This window comes from Ambystoma mexicanum, chromosome 10 (assembly GCF_040938575.1).
Source record: "Ambystoma mexicanum isolate Mex_15411 chromosome 10, UKY_AmexF1_1, whole genome shotgun sequence".
Lineage (NCBI taxonomy): Eukaryota > Metazoa > Chordata > Amphibia > Caudata > Ambystomatidae > Ambystoma > Ambystoma mexicanum.
Genome location: NC_090932.1, coordinates 1,266,576,122 through 1,266,595,763, shown reverse-complemented (window position 1 = coordinate 1,266,595,763; position 19,642 = coordinate 1,266,576,122). Strand labels below are relative to the sequence as shown.

At 45.8% G+C, this 19,642-nt stretch overlaps 1 protein-coding gene across 2 annotated transcripts in view; it reads left to right on the top strand.

Moving 5' to 3' along the window:
- Positions 1 to 19,642, top strand: part of TPCN1 (two pore segment channel 1) — a 767,000-nt gene that overhangs the window by 113,290 nt on the left and 634,068 nt on the right. For both annotated transcript variants that reach the window (XM_069619236.1, XM_069619237.1), the window contains exon 2: positions 643 to 770. In XM_069619236.1, coding sequence (XP_069475337.1) covers positions 643 to 770 — 128 coding nt within the window. The remainder of the gene's footprint in view (positions 1 to 642; positions 771 to 19,642) is intronic.

The window sequence follows — 19,642 nt, the reverse complement described above, 5'->3', positions numbered from 1 at the left end:
AATGGTTTTCTGCTCAGATTGTTATCCAGAAAACAAAATGTTGGGTCTTGGAATGAGAGGGATTTGTAAAATTATATCAAGCCATTAAGAATTCTGGAATGATGACGTCTACTTCATTATGAAGTGAAGAATACTGCGTCTTTCCTGATGGAGCCACCACCTTTCCCCGACAGCCGTCTCCTGCCATGTGATCCTCCCTCATAATTCCACCGCTGGGTCAGGATTAGGTAGTGGCTGCCGTCCTCTGGCCACATGGGAAGAGATTTTTGGCTGGGGATCAGTGATGACTCCACAGGATTCATCACATTGTTTAATGCTGGTCTGGCTCCCACGCCATCACATCGAGACCCAACAAGATGCCCTTTGCTGAACACCAGTGCAGACCCATTCTTTGAAGCTGCACCCTTGCTCGGCTATAGAGCCCCAGCACATTATAGATTATGGTGGGGGCTTCAGCCCGACAGGCCTTATAACCTGGTGTCACGCACGCACGCACACACACATGCATACACACACTGGCAGTCATATGGCAATCACACTCCGTCGGTGAGCAGTCTCAGGTTCATGTGGATATATATTTGAAAACAATATTGAAATCAGCCTTTCCAATGTTCTTTTCTCTTCCTCTTCTGATTTCTCTAGATGGGGGTACCTGCAGTTCTTCTGGCTTCCTGGGCCACTCTGCCAAGGATGCCGATCTGCACGCTCAACATGGATCCAGTGCACACAATTGGGAGATGAACTATCAGGAGGCTGCCATCTTTCTGCAGGTGGGTAAAGTCATGATACGATCATAGCAGATGAATAATTGTTTTCTTTTGTGGAAAACCGTTGGCAAAAGCTTTGTACTCCCAGAAATGCAAGGCTATCAATTAGTCATTTCCTGCCGTATTGTTTGTAAACAGGAAATCCTCCTTTAAATAAGGGAAAACTATTTAATTGAAGGATAGTTGGTTAGTTTTCTTTATTAAGGGATGCTTAAGCTCTGCTGGTAAGCTGAAACTATTGCATTGGAGTACAGCTAAGAGGGAGATGACATATGAGGAAGGACACGTTCCTTGTGGGTGTTTGGTTATTTACCTACCTAACGGCTGCACATGGTCATTCCCACACACTACCTCTCCCTCCCTGACTGAAATGCATCCTTCTACGATCTTTTTGAGTGGACTCTATCAAGCAATAATCATATGCCCAGGTAATCACTGATTTTATCCTTGCTGTTGCAATCGTATGACCAGGTAGTACCTTTATGGCAGTGCATAGCAAATGCCTATTCCATGCCTACACAAAGCCAAAACTACTGGTTTTGTCAGTGTTTGCCTTTTACTTAGCGCCAATGTTCACTCTAATTATTTTTCTTTATGTTCAAAACTAGTTGGCTGTCGTGCGCACATGGCGCAACTGACTGATAAAGTAAGTCAATTTGTGAGCATGTGTAGTTAGTGAGCTACTGTCTCTGAATAGAGACTGGAAAGGAATTTCCGCTTTCCATCCTATGCAATTCTTTACAAATCTGTGTAAACATTGCATCTTGACCACCGCATGTTGCTTGACCGCCTCGCCCTTGCCGGCCTCTCAGGTCAAGTCCTTGCCTGGAACAACACCTTCTTGACGGACTGTTGTCAAACACTGGCCCTCTCCTCTTTCCTCTCCGCTGCCACCTCTTTACTTTGCGGGGAACCTTAGGGATCCGCCTTGTCCCCAGCACTTTTTAACATCTACATTCAGCCTCTTGTCTTGCTCATCCGTTCCCACAATTTCAGGTGCTATTCCTATGCTGATGATACTCAAATCATCGTTCGGTTTGATTCTACCCACCTCGGTGCAGCGTCTCAGTTTAGGAGCTGCCTGTCAGCATTGGATCGATGGATAGGTGACAACTGGCTTAAACTCAATGGCGACAAGACCGAGGTCGTGATGGTGTACCCCTCTCATGGTCCCAACTCTGCTTCCTCCCCCTTAGCCCCAATTTGGTCCTCAGTTTTCAGGCCTACAGAGTTGGGTCCCTGCCCCACTCCTATGCTCGATGTAAAGAATCTGGGTTTCAAATTCTCTACCTCCCTGTCCACCTGTGCCCAGGTCAGGGCCATCTGTAGGACCGGGTCCTTTCAGCAAAGTTCTACCCTTTCTCCCATCCCAAGTTAGGCCTGTAGTGATGGCCTCCCTGGTCCTTAGTCACTTAGACTATTGTAACTCTCTTTTCCTTGCACAGCCCCTATACCTACTCCACCGCCTACAGCTCCTTCAGAACCACTATGCTCGGATCTGCACAGGCACCTCCTATGCCTCTCATATCTTGCCGGTCCTCCATTCGCTTCACTGGCTCCCTGTTTTACAGCGAGTGCAATTTAAGCCCCTTTGACCACCAAGCTTTCTATGGCATACGAGTGGAATACTAGCAGGCAAAATTCCGGCCATATTTACCGTCCTGTGTGCTTCGCTCTAAAGATGCCTGCCTTCTTTCGGTTCCCCGCTATCACTCTGAGCGGGTAGGTGGATGATCTTTTTCAGTGGCGGCTGCAAAACTTTGGAACTCGATTCCACCTACTCTCCGTGCCACAAGCAGTCATTTGGTTTTCCGGTGCGCACTGAAAGCTTATTTGTTCTAATGGTTATATCACCAAGCCTTTAAACCCTGGTACATCTCTTTCTAGCACCAAGAAGCTTCGGCGATCGTGCGCTTTATAAGTTCATATAACATAACATCTTCCAACACTGTTTCCAAACACATTGGCGCAAACATATTTTATATGTAATTATAAAGGCAACTCATCAACTAGTCCAAAACCTCAAGAACTGCCACAGTACTGTGAGGGGTCAGTAATGTGAGGCGGACAATTGTTTGTTGATTTACCAACATTTGCCATTTCATTAAAGAAACAATGTTAAAAAATGCCTCGCCATCTCTAACTCTGCTGAGGATTTCCCTGCCTAACTAAAGCTAAGGGAACACACTCTAACACAGGAGAACTGGCCCTCACACTAAGCAACAAAAATGCAAAGAAAATATATGGCAAGATAACATCATATAAACAGCATTCAGGGTCTCTGAATAACCTTCTAATTTTCTGGGTGATTTCCCTTCCCCAGGATTCATAGTCTGGGCTGTTAGTGTTCAACCAAAGAAAGAAATGGCTCATCTCAAATCAGTTATTGATATTTCAAAGTCAAAGTTCCACTAGCAGATCTCTTCTTCTTGGTGAAATATCCACTTTTCACTTCCTCCAAATAGCACCAATGGTAATCCCAGCCACAATGCTTTGTCACCTTCCTCAAGAAGACTTGCCACAGTTAAAAATGAAATGCAATATCCATTAACACCAGTGATATACAGTTCTTGGTTACAGTTTTGAACTTCACAATGGTATCTTTGGCAGGATAACTTCTTAGTGCAATTTTAACGACTTCACTTCTACTTGACTTCACAATGGCATATTTGTCAGGATGACTTAATAGTGCTGCTCCTTCACCTTTTAACAACTGTATTTCTACTTCATTTATTATGAGAACCCTCACCTTTGTCTCACAGTGCTCCTCTTGACTTGTACTACTATAATTCCGCATCCACTGACTATCAGATATGCCACCACTGCTTCAGTATTTTGGATTACTACCACAGCTTGAGAGATTTGTAATTTTAGACAGTCTTCAACAAGTATTTCAACAATCTTAAGTAGGTAGAGTCTCTTCCTTTGAATAACTTTCTTCAATAGGCGCATCCTCTTGGCCTCTCTTGTCTGTCTGCCACAACAATAACAACCTGGGTTTGGCTTGCAGACTCACTTCTATCTATCTATCATCCGTAGTCTCTGGCACTACGGGTTGTGTCAACTTCAAAACTTGTAACTCTTGTATTGTTAATGTTAGGTATTCAGTAATGGTCCCAGCAGCATTGCATCTCCTTAATTAGGGACCCGCAGCCACTCCTTCAAGCAATAACAGTCTTGGAATAGCAGAACAATGGATTTCAGTCCCTTTAGCTTCTCACACATGTAAAGTTTTACTGTGTACGCGAGTGCTACATTTCCATTGTTCAATGTGTTTTGGAAGTAACAAACAACTTCTACTCGCTTAATGTCTTATGCGAGTTCACAGGGAACTGGATACTGTTACCGGCGAAGGCTCACGCAATGTGTTAGAACGCAGTGCTTCATTCACCGGCTTTTTAGACACTTGCTCTGCAGGATGCACTGCTGTCCCGACTCGCTGGGACCCACACCGTTCTCTTGTAAAGGTGTCTCCGGTCCGGCCACACTGTTTGGGAGTTAAGTTCACTCAAGAGACCCCTGACTTGACAATGACTTCTTGCTTCGGTCTCCTGAACATCTGCAGCTCAGCAACCACAGCAATTAGGCTCACATATGAAAAGACTTCTCTCCTGCATATCTTCTGCTGCGTAGCCTCTGCACTTCATAGTTTGGGGGAACAGGACCCTGCCCGAACAAGCTGGTAAAAATCGTCTGTCTCCACATTCCGGCATCCCTCTTGTTCTCCGACTTATGCTTGGTTTGCCAGCCTCGTGTCTTTTTCCTTCTGCTTCTACTGCTACAGCTCGCCTTCCAGTCATAGTTCCAGTTCCCTCCACTCTCTCTAATTGCATGCACCTGAGGGGGCCTTTTATGCCTCACACCTGAAGGAATATGGGGGCTGTTAGGCTCAATTTCCTGACTGCTGCAACTGCATGCTTTTTCAGTCCTATTCCTCGTCTCAGTACTTCTAGGATTATGAGACATGTAGTCCCTTTCAATAAATGAGCTTTTTTTAAGGGTAGATTTAATGCCCTTAAACTCAGTAAAAGAGGGTCTATTGGGATTAGTTGTTGCAGAGAAATACATTGGATTCGATGCATTTTCTCTAGATCCTTTTGTATTATACCTTAGGGCAGTCTTCAAACTTTACTGGCCTGGCCCCCCCTGAGCAAAATATAGGCAGGCTGGAACCCCTCTCCACATCACCCCCAAAAATGGGTTAAAATGTTGCATTTTACAGCATACTTTTAAAAGAACTTGGGTAAAAAGCTAAACAGTTTGCAATTGGCACTGGGGAGACTGGAGTGGGGGGGGGGGCAGGCATGGTATTCTTTATTGGACATTGGGCTCCACAGCGCCTCAGAAGGAAAGCTGATTTTGGCAGTTGGGTAGGGGAATTGTGCAACATGGACCAACACAAACACACACACATTCACTCAGCAAACACTCTATCATTCACACGAGCGCCCATCACCATACACTCACTCCTAACACAAGCATACACGCATCCATACACATATTTAAATACAAAATAAATGAACATACTTGCCTTCTGCCCTGGTTTCCTCCCCAGCGCTTGAGCTCCTGCATCATGAACAGGAATCGGGAAGCAAGAGCTTCCTGGTTCCTGCACATGCATGCAGGTAACAGAGTGTGGGTGCTGAAACGCCCTGCGCCAGCCTGCTCTGTCTGTATGTGCGATGAGGTGCAGGAGCTCCCTCTCGCACATACAGACATGCAGTTCCCCAGCCAGCCTTTCCAATGAGCTATGCAAGGGTGGTGAAGCAAAACGCTCCCAGCCTTGCATGGCTCATTGAGCATGTGCGGCTGTGGAACTGATCTGTCAAAGGGAGACAGTTCAGCCAGTGAGAAAAGATTTGTAGGTGCACTCGACTGATTTTTCTCTAAAAAAAAAAAAAAAGTTTATAAATTGTGTATAATTATTTATCAATTATTTAAGGTGCGGGGGAGGAAAAGTGAGCCTGGCACAGGATCACTGATACGCATATGTAAGGAAGAAAAGAGGATTCAAAAGTAGGAGCCCTCCCGTCCCCTTCACACTGTTACTATTCCATCATCAGATGGTTCATCAAGTTTTAAATGTGCAAGCTAATGTTGATTAACAACTATTTAAAATGCGAACAACATACTCGACATTCATTTAGTAAAGAACACAGTAATTTAATAAACATGACAAATTATTTTTCATTTGTTTGAAAGATGCACATATTAAATCAAATATCAACAAATTGGGTGGATAAGTATCAGTAATCCATATATACAGTTCAGATAGAAAGGCTGGCGCGTTTTGGGATAAACATGCCTTCTTCTTGGGCCAAACTTTTGAACTGTAAAACAACAAAGTAAACGAAGAGTATATCAATGATGTGTTATCTGGACAAGCATATGAAATATACACCCAAATAATTATATCAAAATATAGTTTGAGAACCTAAAAAAAAATCAACTTATTAAAAATGAAGTAGGATTGAACAAAATTAAAGGGAATTCTAACTGTTATATGAAACACATTAGAAGAACCAAGAGCCTGTTGCGACGATTGTGTAATTCCTCATGTAATTTTACCTGCACCCTGGTAATACGTGTCTGATCCCTGTTATCTAGATGTATTAGTTCTACATATGTGCAACATTAACCTGGATACCACGATTGAGTTCGCGTACCTTTATTGTAAAGACTGAAGATACTCCTGAAGATACTTCTTCTTCTGGTAGTGGTGATGTACCGTGTTATTATCCTCAAAGGTCGGGACTGGAGGATTCTCCTTTCCTGAGGCAGAACACCCTAATAGGAACAGAGCATATGTCTGTTAGCGAGGAACTCTCAATGTCTATTGGTGCTCTACATTTTTCATAATGAATATTTTCACTAATGTGAGCCAATCCAGCCGTATATTAGCACATCTTTACCATTACTAAGGCTGATACTTGACCTTCTATTACACATTCATTACTGCCAGTGCCTACTTCCTGCTGTTTAATGACTACGAGCAAAAAGAAAAACATAATTGTAGACAGAAACCCAACTAATACTGCACTCGGGGTGCACTGAAAAATAGATAAACACGGAGAGGTGAGGCAAATAATAACCGCTTTAAATCAGCAGATTTACCTCTCAAGTAGAGAGGCTGGAGTCGAATTTTTCAAAAAAATTTGAATTCTCAATTAAAATTAATGGTGTCTCTTCTTCACCAATATCTATGCGGTGGATAACTCCTGTGAGAATCTGAGGAAAGGTGTAAAAGAAGGGGTAGTTTACACATGCTGGGTTCTGTGACCTCAGCCACAAAAAATCTAATTCTAAAATGAAGTCTGTTTATACGGCATAGTTCTGACCTGCGACTTCTACTGTGCATCTACACAGATGTGGTCTAAGTCGTCTTCAATTCTGCTGCTGTCAGTTCGGGTTGCAAGAGACGTGCGCTCTACAATAGAAACGATGCGCCTAACGCGTGTTCCCCGGTGGGTTACTATGTTTCCAGGGCAACCATGCAGGACGCCGGAAAACCAGCACGTCCTGAAAGCCCCCATATGTTGTGTAAAGTTGATAAAAATGGAAGAGGGACTAACCCAAGTCCCTGCACTGATGGTACATGACAGAGTGCCTATTCAGATTGGGTATTGTGTGGGCGCCATCTTTGAAAGTCAGAAGATGCCAAGATATTCACTAATTACTGGATACTCCTAGTACTAAGTTTCAGACTACGTAATGCTAAGTATTTGTGTTATGTAATTAAAGTAATACGGGGGTATAATTAAAGTGGGGCTCTAACTAGAGTCACGAGTGACTAAATCCATCAATGATAATAGTGTGCAAAAATTACATTATGGTCACAACACAAATGTTAACACTTTTATTTGTCTTTCAATGGTGATGATCCTACATGTAACTGGTTCTCCTCAGTTGTTCCATTTTAACATAAAGTTGTGACAAGTGGGCCGATAAACACATCCCGAACTGGCATTACTTCAACGGGTGTTCCACCATCAATTCGTGAATTGTATGAATAATCACTCATATGCATTCCATTACTCATGCTCCTCAATCAGATGCTCACAGATGCATCAGTGAACAATCCCTGCAAAGTCATTTTAATGAAAAGAAGGGGATGTATCACCAAGAGGTACTGTATGATGTAATTACCAATGTTACTCAGTGAACTTCTAAAACAATGTCTACGTCCATACTTAGATGAATATCAGATGAAACATCTCAGAGAAAACTCTTCATTGAGTCCCTTTGGATTCAATCTATCTAGAAGATGTATCCAAAACATTCCTCTGCGGGCGATGTTTGACTGGTAGTCCCCCATCCCCCCCCTCCCGAATGCTTTTTTTACCACTTCCAATATTTAAAATTTAACCTGAGCTACTGTGTGATGATGCTCTGTAAAATGTCTTACCAGAGGAGATTTAGTGTTTTTACATCTGATGTTTGATTTGTGTTTGGTGATTCTGTTTTTCACCGGTCTGGTAGTCTGACCCACATACAATTTTCCACAGGGGCATTTTATTGCATAAATAGCTCCTACTGAGATGCAAGTGGCAAAATCTCTTAGTTTGTACTGTTTACCAGTGTGGGCATGTGTAACAGTTTCACCCTTTATTACATTGTTACAGTGTGAGCAGCACAGGCAGGGGTAGGTGCCCTTCTTACTTGTACTCAACAGCAATTGTTTCCTTTCGGGGGTTTCTCTTCTCTCACCAGTTTGTTTCTTAAATGTGGACCTCTTTTAAAGGCCTTCATTGGAGATTTGGGAAATAATTTATGGAGGAGTGGGTCACTCTGAAGAACACTCGCACTGTAACAATGTAATAAAGGGTGAAACTGTTACACATCCCCACACGGGTAAACGGTACAAGATTTTGCCACTTGCATCTCAGTAGGAGCTATTTCTGCAATAAAATGCCCCTGTGGCAAATTGTATGTGTGTCAGACTACCAGACCGGTGAAAGACAGAATCGCCGAACATAAATCAAACGTCGGATGTAAAAACACCAAATCTCCTCTGGCAAGACATTTTACAAAGCATCATCGCACAGTAGCTCAGGTTAAATTTCAAATATTGGAAGTGGTAAAAAAAACATTCAGAGGGGGGGGGGGGACTACCAGTCAATCATCGCCTGCAGAGAAAAGTTTTGGATACATCTTCTAGATACATTGAATCCAAAGGGACTCGATGAAGAGTTTTCTCAGATGTTTCATCTGATATTTATCTAAGTATGGACGTAGAGATTGTTTTAGAAGGTCACTGAGTAACATTGGTAATTGCATCATACGGTACCTCTCGTTGATAGATCCGCTTCTTTTCATAAAAAATACTTTGCAGGGATTGTTCACTGATCCATCTATGAGCATCTGATTGGGGAGCATGAGTAATGGAATGCATATGAGTGATTATTCATACAATTCACAAATTGACGGTGGAACACCTGTTAAAGTAATGCCAGTCCGGGATGTGTTTACCGGCCCACTTGTCACAACTTTATGTTAAAATGGACCAACTGAGGAGAACCAGTTACATGTAGGATCATCACCGTTGAAAGACAAATAAAAGTGTTACCTTTTCTGCTGTGACCATAATGTAATTTTTGCACACTATTATTGATGGATTTAGTCACTCGTGACTCTGGTTAGAGCCCCATTTTAATTATACTCCTGTATTACTTTAATTACATCACACAACCCTTAGCATTACGTAGTCTGAAACTTAGTACTAGAAGGAGTATCCAGTAATTAGTGAATATCTTGGCATCTTTTCATTTTAGAATAGGATTTTTTGTGGCCGAGGTCCCAGAACCCAGCATGTGTAAACTACCCCACCTTTTACACCTTTCCTCAGATTCTCACAGGAGTTTGTCACCACATAGAGATTGGTGAAGAGACACCCTTATTTCATTATGAAAAATGTAGAGCACCAATAGACATTGAGAGTTCCTCGCTAGCAGACATATGCTCTATTCCTATTAGGGTTTTCTGCCTCAGGAAAGGAGAATCCTCCAGTCCCAACGTTTGATAATAACACTGTACATCACCACTACCAGAAGAAGTATCTTCAGTCTTTACAATAAAGGTACGCTAACTCCATCGTGGTATCCATGTTAATGTTGCACATATGTAGAACTAATACATCTAGATAACAGGGATCAGACACGTATTACCAGGGTGCAGGTAAAATGACAAGCGGAATTACACAATGGTCGCAACAGGCTCTTAGTTCTTATAATGTGTTTTATATAACAGTTAGAATTCCCTTTAATTTTGTTCAATCTTACTTCATTTTTAATAAGTGGATTCTTTTTAGGTTTTCTGAAACTATATTTTGATATAATTATTTGATTGCATATTTCATATGCTTGTCCAGATAACACGTCATTGATCTACTCTTCGTTTACTTTGTTGTTTTACAGTTCAAAACTTTGGCTCAAGAAGAAGACAGTTCAGCCAGCCCAGGATCACTCCCTTAGCTGGAGAAAGCAGCTGAGGGAGCACTCAGTGTTTCAGTGGGCTGGCTCCTGCATAATGGGTGGGGGGGATCACTGGGTCGATGCCCCCTCACCCATTATGGATGCGGGGGCTAGCCCCACAGTTTGAATACCTCTGCCTTGGGGAATAAGGAGGGTCTTTCTATTGACGAGGTTTGCTCAGATTTAACAGAATTTGTACCCCGTAGTCAGATCTTATATGTGGGACAGGGGACATTAAAATGGCAATATGCCATTACCTGTTTTGGCTACCCAGAAAGGCACCTCCTTCCAGAGGACAAATACTGTGTCTCATCCCATGGGATCTCCTCACCACCCTGGGCCTTGTCTCCTCCCAGGTACTTCCCGCAGTACACCACCCCCAAGGTCAGGACAAGGAAGTTTCTGCCTTCCCCTTGCCACCTGGGAGGAGACTTTAGGCAGGGTTTCAGTGAGGGATTCGTAGGATTCCTAACAGTACGTAGTAAAAGTACTTGTGTGCAGAGTAAAATGTGCGTTTTGTGCCACTGGAAAAACACTTGTGTGTAGTACAAAAAACAAATATCGCTTAGCATAGTTGTTTACTTCTGAATGCCCCTTCGTTGGTAGTGCATTGTGTGCATTATGATCTTTTAGATGATTTCCTCCCCGATTTTACATATATCACTGAGACATGGCTCGATGACACATCTGGCTTTGTTCTCACACACTTTTTACCGCCCAATTACAGCATACTACATACTCCTACGTCCCGCCCCATTTCCTCCAAACTTGTGGGACATTCCGTCCATAGGGACGGGACCAGAGCACTTTTAATCATTGAAAAATAACTTTTTGTCCTTCTTTTATTTTTATGCGGGGCCACCGCATGTGATCGTAGCCCTGCCCTCCTGAGCTCCACCCCGCGCATCGCCCTTCAGTCCTTTTCTGCACATGGTCGAGGTCGGAAGCACTTTGCATCACAGAGAATATTTTTCTTTTTGTTCCCTTGTGCTTCATTCCTGCTCTATTTCCGCAGTCATCTTTCGCCAATCTATGCTGGTGCGTCTGTGCTTCTATTGCGACTCCCTCTCTGTCTGGGCACTCCAGCGTCGGCTTGTCAGGTGGGAGGAGGTGTTTCAACAGGTTCCTCCAGCACATGTACAGCAGTTTATTGAAGAAAAAAGGAAACGGCCGGTAAGTTCGTTCCTTTTTAGGGCACCCCGGCCAGGGGACTCCTTCCCGGGGTCTTCTGGGTCTGAGAGGGGCTCAAGCCGCTCTATTACCAGGGATCTCCCTGAGATGTCCCGAAAGGGATCTAACCAGCGCTCTGGAGCTCCCTCTGAGGACCCTTGCAAAGGGGCTGCCAAAACCGGATGTTCATCCAAGGTTCCCCTTTTGGGGGCTAAAGTTAGGCCCAGTACTTCTGGGGCTGTTGTCACCGGGGTCAGCCCCAAGGTTTCCACATCTTGAACTAAGTGTACCGAGTCTCAGCTCAAGGTCCCTCTCAAGGTGACTAAATGTACTGGGGTTATCCTTGAGGGTCCCCTTCCTGGGGCTATATCAAACACCAGCAAGATTGAGGGGCCCCCTTTGAGGGTTCTGGCTTCAAGGGGGGGGGGGGGGACTCTAAGCCTTCCCGCACTCAGACATGTGGTGGAACTGATCCTGCTGAGGGGGCAAAGAAGCCGGTTAAGCACCTAAGAGTACCGGCTCAGCCGAGGTTCCCCCACTTGGGGCTAATTCATCAGCAGTCTTTAAGGTGTCTCAGAAATACTCTAGATCTGCTAGCACCGGCTCTGCTGAGGTTCCTTGTCGCAAGGCTAAAATGGAACATAAGACCCCCGACTCTCTGTGGTGACCACAACCTCACTTACACCTGTGACACAGTTCGCCTCAGGCTTTAACAAAATTGGGGTCAACAGCAGCCATTTTGACTACCTCTCTTACACCAGCGTTCACCACGGCTGGTGCTGAGGGGCCTGTTTTTGGGGCAAAGCAGCCTTTTCCATGTTTTGTGGATAATAAGAACCCGTTCCGCCCTCCAATGGATTGGTGTGCTCGGACTCCGCTGTTGCACACTCTTACTCCCTCCTACATTCGTGCCTTTGATTTACATGGATCCATTTGGTGGAGGGCCATCATGGCAATCATCCTCTTTGCGATCCTTGCAGTATGCCCCTTCCGAGCAGCCTCTACCCACTCCAGCGCCTAGACCTTCATCTGAGGATGCGCTTTTTGGCAAGTTTCAGACGCTTATGCATTCTGATTCCATGAAGGATTACTTTAAGGCTTTATTTAAGGAAATGTATCCTAAGCCACCTGAACCGGCTCCTGCTCCAGAAATCCCTATGCAGGTCCCAGTAGTGCCACCTCCACCACCACTTCCTGTGGGGCCTCCTCCTGCACTGCCTCCTCTTTGCCCTGTGCAAAAGACTCTGGTTGCTCAGTCAACTGTGCCTTCGGGCCCTGAGGCGCCACGTGTGGCGGATCAGACCTCTGTTCCCACCTCATTGGATGAGGACCAGGCGGACCAGGACAGCGATGATCCGCCACGCTCTATTAGAGCATTTCACGACCGGGTTGTGGATATGATGGCATTGCTAGACATCCCAATACCCGAGCCCCCGGCTCCACAAGAGGGGATACTTTCTGGGTCCTTCACTCTGTCGACACAGGAGTGCACCGGCCTGTTCCTTCAGAAGGACATCCTGGCTGAGGTTTGTACGGTATGGGGAAAAACCTCATTCCGGGCAACACCTAAACAAGAAAATTGACGCTCGCTACAAGCTACATGCGTCTGAGGACATATCCTTGTCTGCATGTCCTTTCCCCTCATCGATGGTGGTGGCAGCAGCTACACTCCAGTTGAAGCCTGTCTCTACATCCTCCACTGCAGCGTCTCAGATCCTTTCCAAAGAGGACAAGCTTCTTGACGCCATTGGGAAAAAGGTTTTTTCTGTCCCAGATGGGCTTCCGCTTGCCCCTTCCCGCCTACCCCACTCGCTCACCATCCTCTCCACCAGACTGGGTCTCCCTCCCTCAGAGCCAAGGTAAAGAAACCTCTAGACCTCAGAGCAGTGGAACCAAGGGGAGGGCTATTACTACTGTCTGTTTACATTGCCCAAACCTGACTAGGTTGGCCTGCGCACTATTCTCATACTATTCTCGACCTCTCCAAGTTCAATCTCTTTCTATCCCAAGAGAAATTCAAGTTCATTACGCCTTGCCAGATAAAGTCCTCTCTCCAGAAGGGTGATTGGCTCAGCGTGGTAGAACTTCAGGATGCATACATGCACATTCTGATATTAAGTCTGCATCAAAAATATCTGCGGTTCTCCATGGGAACGGAACACTTCCAGTATCGTGTATTTCCGTTTGGACTCAGCATGGCACTGCATGTCTTTACGAAGATGTTGGTCATTGCAGCATTCCTCAGACTGCAGGGAGTTCATGTATATACATACTTGGATGATTGGCTTCTGCGCAGTCCTTACCCACAGGCCACTACGGCCAATCTTCAGTCACTCCTTCAGTTCCTGTTCCATCTTGGGCTGTCAGTGAACTGGCGGAAATCGTCGATGATGGTCGTTCAAGACCTGATCTTTCTGAGTTTCTGTTGGGATACCGTCAGTACCGAAGTGTTCCTGACGGAGGACAGGATTGCAGATCTTTCGACCACGTGCCTGTTCTTCCTGCAGTCCTCCCACATGTTGGCCTGGTGGTGCCAGAGACTCCTAGGCCTCATGGCCTCTTGCGTGTTAGCTCTACCTCTTTATGCTTCCAGGGACAGGCGCAAAGTGTCTTCCTTGGGGGACGCCGTTGAGATTCCGTGGGACAACATGAAGGCTTACTCTTCCCTCCTTTGCCTCTAATTCATTGGTCACACTGGAAACTCGGGAGTGCATTGACCTGCACTCTCCTCTTCATAGCTCCTTGTTGGCCAGCCAGGCTTTGTTTTTCAGAACTGCAGCACCTATCAGTGTCCTCTGATCAGATTGCCTCAGTTTCCCGACCTTCACCAGAGCAATCACCAGTTGTGGCACCACTCCCCACAATCGTTCAGCGTGGCGGCCTACTGCCTGCGTTCCGATCATTAGCACAGTTCAACCTCTCAGAGGACAACATACGTATAATTCAAGCAGCACGAAAGCCCTCTACAAGAGCCCAATACAAGAGCAAGTGGCTCTGTTTTTTGTCATTGGTGTCTAGCAAAGAGCTTGATCCCAGGCATGCTTCTATTGACAATGTCTTGTCTTTTGGATCTGACCTTGCAACCTCTGGCATCCATGTCTTATCAAGCAGGACATATTTGTCCGCCATTGCGACTTACCTGTCTACAGACAGTTGCTCTTTTTCACTGGCTAATCCAGTCATCAAAAGACACTTTGCAGGTCTTCATCTTTTTCCGCCGGTTTGGGCCCCTTCATCCCAAATGGGATTTGAATGTGGTCCTCACTGCTTTGTCATAAGCCTTTTGAACCTATGGCCACTACCGAACTCAAGTACCTTTTTGAAAGATTACTTTTTTTGATTGCAGTAACATCTGCAAAGCGAATAATTGAGCTTCATGCTCTCTCCTTGGAACATCCGTTCCTAACTTTCCACAAGGATAAGGTTGCGCTTCCTTTCCTTTCCTTTCTTTTCCCCGGTCTCTGAGGCTGAGCGGGTTCTACACAACTTAGACGTCAGACGAGCTCTGAAGTTTTACCTGGACAGAACAAGCAAACTCAGAAGATCTCCACAACTATTCGTTACGTTTGGTGACCCAAAAGGGAAACCACCCTTAAAAGCATCCATCCCTTGTTGAATAGCTTCATGTATTTCCGAGGCCTAAAAGATTCAGGGCCTCCAACCACCAAAGGGCATTCGTGCACATCTGGTCTGTGGCAAAGTGGCTGCTTTTGCCTTCCAGAAATACGACCTTTGAGAGTCCATTGCCAAGGCGGCTAGGTGAGCCTCCCAATCGGCCTTTTGCAGACATTACTGTCTTGACCTGAGCTCCCGGGCTGATGCCCAATTTAGCCAGGCAGTTCTCAAAAATGTATTCCAATAAGGGACATTTCCATCCACCTGTAATACCTATGGTCAGTGCTTGGTAATCTCCCACAAGTATGGAGGAAAGGGGATGGGGATGTAGGAGTATGACAAAGTTACTCACTGTAGTGACTACCATACTCCTAGTCCATAGTCCCCTTTCCTCCATACAGGTGGGCCAGAGTAAAAATAAAAGGACAAAACAAGTTATATTTCGATGCTTAAAAGTGCTCTGGTTCCGTCCCGATGGACGGAATGTCTCACATGTATGGAGGAAAGGGTACTATGAACTAGGACTAAGGTAGTCACTACGGTGAGTAACTTTGTCATTGTGACCGCCCACTCCCTAAAAAGGGGTCCGGTATTGCTATTATCTTTAACTCTCATTATGAAGGCTCCTTGCTTACCATCAGTCATCATGTTAAAAATGGAGGCCATGTTAGCACGTTTTTCGCTCTCATCCACTTTTTTCATTCATCCACTTTTTGCATTCATATATTGACCATTTACCGCCCTCCTGGGAACGACCCTCTGTTTCTCGACTCCTTTCTTGATTTTGCCACTGACTTTCAGTTTCAGCTTTGCACCTCATTATTTTGGGCGATTTTAACCTTAAGGTTAATGAGGTGACTGACCTCAACGTTCAAAGCTTTTTGTCATGCATGAAAGAGCTTTCTTTGGCTCAGCAGGTCACTGATCAGATTCATATTTTAGGGAACACCTTGGACCTTATTTTCTCGTTATTCCCGGAGGTCACTGTCTTTCCTACGTTTCAAGTCTCTTGCTCTGATCACTTTAATGTCCCAAGTAAAAGGAACAACAAAGTACCAAAATCAACTTTTCAGTCCAAATCAGTCCTGCGGCATGGCTGGCGCTCAGTTCCCCAAGCTGATATTGTTACCCTCATTCATGCCCTCAATTTGGTGCCCTCCCCTGTGGACCTGAGTTCATTATCTGAAACTTTGGTTGTGGTAGCTGACTGCCTGGCTCCTCTTAAGAAGTCCAGGCTGTCCGTCTTCCCTTCTCAACAGTGGTTCACTGACGAGTTGCGGGCTCTGCACCTGCAGTGCATGCAAATGGACTGTAAATGGCGGCTCGCCTATCCCCCTGCGGACAAACTTGCATTGTCCCAGGCTGCCTCACAGTACCATCTTGCTATCATTAGTGCCAAAAAATGTATTTTGTACCTCTTTTTGAGACCTCTGTTAACCATACCAAAGAGTTGTTTAAAGTTGTTCGCAACCTTCCCGTTACTGTGCCAGCACTGGTTCCGTCTTCACAGGCTTTCTGTGATTGATTGTGTTTATTTATTTTGGCAAAAATGTGTTCTATTCTTTCCAATATTACTGCTTTTCCTACGCTCCTCAGTGCTGGTCCTCTGCCCTCTGAGCCCCTACCCACCTTCTCTTGGTCTGTTTTTCCCACTTTTTCTCTGTTTAAGGTGGCCGCAGCTGTTAATAAACTCAAATCCTCATCCCCTTTGGATCCCATACCTCTCAGTAGAATTAAGGACATTCTCTCTCATTTTATCCACTTGTTGATGGAAGCAGCCAACACCTCCCTCACTACTAGGGTGATTCCTGCTTCTCTTAAGTTGGCCACTGTTATCCCACTTCTAAAAAAGCCTTCACTTCACCCATTGGTCTCTGCCAATTTCCACCCTATTTCTCTTCTTCCTTTTCCTATGAAACTGCTTGAACCTTTGGTGTGTTCTCTACTCGCCGCTTTTCATAAGGAATCTTCTTTTTCACTCCTTTCAATTGGGTTTTCGTCTAGGGCGTGGGACCGAGTGTGTCCTGGTCTCGGTCATGGACGAACTGGCTTGGACCCATGACGCGGGCGGCGTCAGTGTCCTGATTCTGCTGGACCTTTCCGCTGCCTTTGGCACCATCGATCATGGAATCCTGCTGGATTGCCTGGCCAGGGCCAGCCTCTCGGGTACTGTCCAGGCCTGGTTCTCTTCTTTCCTTTCTGACCGTAGCCAAATCTTTTTTCTTCTCCCTTTTTTCTCTTCAGTGATGGGCCTCACATGTGGTGTCCCTCAAGGGTCTGCCATCTCCCTGGTCCTATTTAACACCTACGTTCAACTGCTGACAAAACTGATACTCTCCCACGGCTTCCTTTTGTTCCTCTTATGCTGATGACACACAAATCCTGGTATGCCTTGACCTTTCCACTCCTGAATCAGCACCAGGTTTCGTGTGTAACAACTGGCTCAAGTTGAACGGTGAAAAGACTGAGGTGTTGGTGGTGGGGAAAAACAACAGTCGCTCTGAGCCCTTGAATTTCTGAGACGATAACGGTCTGCACAGGCAGATTAAGTGCAATGTTATATATTTATCAGTTTAGATACAGCAAATAGGCCTGCCGACGATTCTGCAGATTTTTCAAGTGCACATTAAGGGGGGGAAGATAAGGGAGATCAGGCAGGGCTGTATACAGATCGTGCAAGTGTGGGAGGGCAAGTGAGGGGCAGGGGACCAAGTGCGCCCAGTCAGAGACTGGTGAAGTGTGTAGAAAGAAGTGTAGGGCCTTGCGGCAAGTGCTGAAGGCCTGGCAGGGTGTAAGATGGAGAGAAGGAAGAGCAGAGAGCTCGGTTAGCAGGGTAGGGTGAGAGAGAAGGAAGAGGAGAAGAGGAAGGTCTTGAGGAGTTTCCAGAACTTGAGAATATCAGGCTCAAGACGGAGGATGGCAGGGAGGCACCTGCTGAGGAAAGGGATCTCCCTCCAAATCTGTGCTTGGAGAACCGGCTCACCCGCAGAAGGTTGTATTGGAGGTAGATGAGCAGAGGGCTCAAGAGGGACAGTATTTAGGAAGGCAACATTGAAGGCAAGTAGGTCTCAGACCCAGAAAGCCTTGTGGACAATGCAGAGAATCTTGAATTTGATCCTTGCAGCCACGGGGAGCCAGCGGAGTGATTTCAGCGCCGGAGAGATGCGGTCCCTGGGCTTGAGGCCAAGGATAAGTCTTGCGGTTCTGTTCTGGATGAGTTGCAGGGGGTGCAATGTGGAAGCAAGGAGGTTGAGGAAGAGGCTGTTACAGTAGTCCAGCCTGGGGAGCACTAGGGCTCTGGAGACAGTGAACCACTGAGGGAAAGTGAGAAACGGTAAAGTGCCTCTAAGGAGATGTAGTTGATAGTTAGACTTTTTTGAAATGTCAGAAATGTGAGAGGAGAAGGAGAGAGTGGAGTCGAAAATTACCCCAAGGTTTTTGGCCTCACAGGTCGGGGTAGGCGCAGGGCCAAGGGAGGCCAGCCAGAGTGAGAGGGGGAAGGCGGGAGCAGGTGTCCCAATGCAGACAATCTCAGTTTTACTGGCATTGAGACAAAGGTAATTTTCAGCACACCATGACTGAATAGCAGACAGTCAGGTATGAGTGAGGAGGAGGAGGTGGCTGAGGGTAGCCTGAAAGATAGCTGCGGGTCATCCACAACACTGGAAATTAGAGGTGAGAGTGGCAATCACACGTGACAGGGCAGCCATGTAGACGTTGAAGAACGAGGGGGATAGGTTAGAACCCTGGGGAATGTCGCAGGTTGAGAGGGTGATAGTTGAGAGAAAGGCACCGAGTTCGACCTGGGATGGGTGGACTGAGCCCTGAGGAGAAAAGGGCTGAGGATTTTTCTCTCTGCTGTTTAGCTGTGGCGAGTGCGAGTGGCGAGTGATACCGAGTGACTTACTTTGACTTACTTTCTCTTCCGTGCATCTCAACCTACTGCCAACAAAGAGGATAAAGAGGTGCGTGTGCCGGTACCTGTATCTTTAATTTCAACAACCAATAAGGTCACAGGGTACAAAAGGCCGCCTCTTGCGCCCTTGTGGCGCTAAGCCCTGAGGAGAAAAGGGCTGAGGATTTTTCTCTCTGCTGTTTAGCTGTGGCGAGTTGGGAGTTGAGGGGCAAAACCTCATTAAAGTACTTTTGACAAAGATGTCCTCGCCCAAAACTCGTGCTCAGAAGAAACATGGGGATTCAGCAGCAATTCATCGAAGACTGCTAAGCAACCGGCAAAACCAAGTAAGTAACTATCATTCATGTGTATCAACAAGCGAAGATCCGGACGACATGGAAACACACACGCATACAAACACGCTTGCAAAATCTGCCGCATTATCAAACTTTGGCATTCTAAATGATGATGTATTTTGCGAAGGAAGCACCTGTAACACACAGACTCAGCAGGGGGGGACAAAAACTCTCTATTCGATTGACTCATCAGAGGATCAAGTGCAAGCTCCGCCCCTATATCCTGCACCTGAGCCACGCAGCGCTGTGGTAGATCAAGTAGCTCAACCCCCACATGACGTACTGGAGACACGGATAGTAAACAAAGCCAAGAGAGACACAGGAACTCACACAAATTTACCTGTGGTGTGTTGTTCCTTGGCGCAGGCC